Source organism: Megalobrama amblycephala, unplaced genomic scaffold, assembly GCF_018812025.1.
Source record: "Megalobrama amblycephala isolate DHTTF-2021 unplaced genomic scaffold, ASM1881202v1 scaffold253, whole genome shotgun sequence".
Lineage (NCBI taxonomy): Eukaryota > Metazoa > Chordata > Actinopteri > Cypriniformes > Xenocyprididae > Megalobrama > Megalobrama amblycephala.
Window position 1 is genome coordinate 811,529 of NW_025953340.1, and position 3,641 is coordinate 815,169.

Genomic DNA, 3,641 nt, shown 5'->3' on the forward strand with positions numbered 1-3,641 from the left:
TACCTGATCGTGTAATTGAGGCATACTCTTTGCCATACAAGTCAGCGCAAGTTGCAGAATTAATTGCTTTAACGAGAGCTTGTCAATTGGCAAAAGATCAGTGTGTTAATATATACACTGACTCTAAATATGCGTATAGCATAGTACATGATTTTGCTAAATTGTGGGAAGAAAGAAATTTTAAAACCTCAGATGGAAAGCCAATTGCTCACCATAGTATTGTAGCGGAGCTCATTAATGCAGCACAACAACCATCAAAACTCGCTGTTATTAAAGTAGCAGGACATACGTCAGGAGAAACAGATGAAGCCAAAGGAAATAGATTTGTAGATGAAGTAGCGAAATGAGCTGCTAAAGAAGTAATATTAAGTCCACATGTAAGCGAAAGGGGCACAGATGTGCCTATGATGAATTCATTATTGACTAATGATTTGGACATTAACACTCTGAGGTCTAAAAACGCGCCGGCGCGTTTTGCAGTTTTTTTTTCACATTGCAGCAAAACAGACTTAAAATACTCCGTCATTTTTTATCATAGAGACATAAGTAATATATCAAATGAAACTATAGAATGTCTTCTTTTTTTTGTGTACACTCACAATCAAAATAAAACTTTGTGCTTTTTAAAAATAAATAAAATATACAGGGTGTGCTGTCCTGCCATCTCCGTCTCTGCAAACATCATTCTAAAAGGTCACTAAAAGTAACTAAAATAGACGGCTTATACATGCTACATGGACATGAGAGATATGTCTTTGCAAAGCTTTAAGTGTCTACTTTTAAACGAAACAAATAAATTCCAAAAAAAATATTCTCCCTTTATGTAATCAGTATAAAAGTAAAGAGAGGTACTGTTTCTCCTGTCTTACCTAATTATCTTTAATGTGTGCCCGCCCACGCGCAGAGCGCTCTATTCATAAGATAATGTGCTGAGGCGATCTATGCAAACTGTAAACGCCCCTAACAGCGTCTTAAAAAGCATCACTACTCAGGTGAGCAGCCTCTTCAGATGGTCCTGGACAGTGAGGAAGAGTTCACTTTTTCCTCGGAAGAAGAACACGACTCTGACGATGAACGTCTGCATTTTGAAGAGCGACTTGATCCAGCTGAAGATACAGTTTCTGATGAGTAAGTGATTTAGTTTTACTTAAATTATTTGACGTGTTTTTTCTATATAAGCGTACATATATATTTGTCTTATATTTACATCTAGGCCTATCTATATAACTCTATATAACCTTATCTCATAAAAATGCTTATAAATAGAATGCTTTTCTGTTGATATTCGACTTGTTATTAATATGCATAGATACGTTGGATACACGCGTTAGATCGATTAACTGCATGCAGTTGAATAGCATATTATGATAGACGTGAATGTGCTAAAATATGCTTGGTTGTGAAATGCGCGAACGTGTTGCTATTCACTAAATGTGCTAACTGATATAGCAGACTGTAACGTTTACACATTCGCACACTTTGTCCGGTAATGGCCAATTGACAGACATATACAGCATGCTTGTATACCTGTTAATTTCCTGTCAGTTATGCATAGCTAATGGTATGAGAGTAGTATCTTATATGCTAATAACAACAACAGTTTTTTTGTTTTGTTTTAGAAATGTGGATCCATCACTCTCGCATTCACCTGCAATTCTCACTAAGAGGGCACGCAGCAACACAGGCGATAATGAGAAAGAGTAAGTACACGTTTACCCACTATATGTGCAAACTGATATAGCAGACTGTAACGTTTACACATTCGCACACTTTGTCCGGTAATGGCCAGTTGACAGACATATACAGCATGCTTGTATACCTGTTACTTTCCTGTCCGTTATGCATAGGTAATGGTATGAGAGTAGTATCTTATATGCTAATAATAACAGTTTTTTTGTTTTGTTTTAGAAATGTGGATCCATCACTCTCACATTCACCTGCAATTCCCACTAAGAGGGCACCCAGCAACACAGGCGATAATGAGAAAGAGTAAGTACATGTTCACCCACTATATGGTAGGCCTATGTACACTACCGTTCAAAAGTTTGGGATCACTAAGATTTTTTATGTTTTTAAAATAAGTTTCATCTGCTCACCAAGGCTACATTTATTCAATTAAAAATACAGTAAAAACAGTAATATTGTGAAATATTATTCCAATTTAAAATAACTGTGTACTATTTAGTCTACAGTGTCACATGATCCTTCAGAAATCATTCTAATATGAGGATTTGCTACTCAAGAGACATTTATTGTTTACAATTGTTCAGAAATGTTTCTTGAGCTGCAAATCATCATATTAGAATGATTTCTGAAGGATCATGTGACACTGAAGACTGGAGTAATGATGGTGAATATTCAGCTTTGACATCACAAGAATAAATGACTTTGTGAAATATATTTAAATAGCACACAGTTATTTTAAATTGGAATAATATTTCACAATATTCCTGTTTTTACTGTATTTTTAATTAAATAAATGTAGCCTTGGTGAGCAGACGAAACGTATTTTAAAAACATTAAAAATCTTAGTGATCCCAAACTTTTGAACGGTAGTGTATGTATATATGTGTCTGTATGGCTTTCTTTCTTATGCGTGCACAATATTAGCATTAGTGCTTGGTAATGTTAATATATACAATAATAAACATTATATTAGTATTAGTTATTGATGATGCAAATAGTATAGCTCCTTGTGTAATAACCATCTCACTGTTTTTTTTTTCTCCAGCTATAGCCCTAATGAGAGTGCTTCAAAACCCCTTGCAAAAAAGGCCAAGAAAAACATTCAGACAAGCAACAGGCATTCAGCTCTGTCATGGAAAACAGATAATGACACTGACATGGTTCCACAGACTCTGAGATTCCTACCTGCACGGGAACCTGGACCACAGCTGCGTCCTGCTGATGAACACACTCCTAAGAGTCTCTTCAAAATGTTCAAAATGCAAGGAATAATGCCACCGCTGGTCGTCGGAACTGCATGCTTTGCAAAGTACAGCTTGGTAAAAGGCAAGACACACCTTGGAAATGCCAGGCATGTGACATTTACTTGTGTCTTCAGTTGAAAAGGAACTGTTTTCAAAAATGGCACACAGATGTGTGACTGTTCAGATTCTCTGTTCACCACCTCTCACTGACCATTGGGCTGCAAAGATTATCTATATGTGATCAAGCAGGTTATGTATAGGGTGTAAAAGTGGGCTTTTTTTATAAACCTTACCTTTATTTGCCTGTATACACAAAATGTGCCTTTGACCCTAGTTTATATGTGGATTATATTGTTAACTTTATTTTAAATAAAAAAGAAAAAAAACAATGATATGTCTTGTCTTTGCATTTTCTTAGTTGACTAATGGCTCATTCCTGACTGAATGGCTCATTATGCGGCTCATTAGGGGCAGGGTCTTAATCTCCCCAGGTGTAAATCACTTCATTATTCATGAAGAGTCACACCTCTTCGCATATGGCCTAGCTAAACAAAAAGTGTCTTAGAAATTTAAAATCAATACAATGTTTTATGTGTCAGAGTAGGGAGGATCATTTCCACATCATTTTGAAGCAAAAACTCTACACTAAAATATACAATTCTCAAAAGTCTTGTGAAAAAACATTTAGTATGCATTTTGAGGTATTGTTTC

The 3,641-nt window shown here is 35.7% G+C and overlaps 1 protein-coding gene across 2 annotated transcripts; it reads left to right on the forward strand.

Annotated features, from left to right (window-relative positions):
* Window positions 1–533: 533 nt before the first annotated feature.
* LOC125261054 lies at window positions 534–3,319 on the forward strand. 2 transcript variants are annotated; one of them, XM_048179602.1, is made up of 4 exons: window positions 534–1,128; window positions 1,620–1,700; window positions 1,909–1,989; window positions 2,732–3,319. In XM_048179602.1, exons 1-4 carry the CDS (start codon window positions 1,010–1,012, stop codon window positions 3,066–3,068), a joined length of 618 nt encoding a protein of 205 aa, XP_048035559.1. In that variant the 5' UTR covers window positions 534–1,009; the 3' UTR covers window positions 3,069–3,319. The 2 variants fall into 2 exon arrangements, with proteins under 2 accessions (XP_048035559.1, XP_048035560.1); XM_048179603.1 differs by lacking the exon at window positions 1,620–1,700 and having other exon boundaries at window positions 535–1,128.
* The last annotated feature ends 322 nt before the right edge of the window (window positions 3,320–3,641 follow it).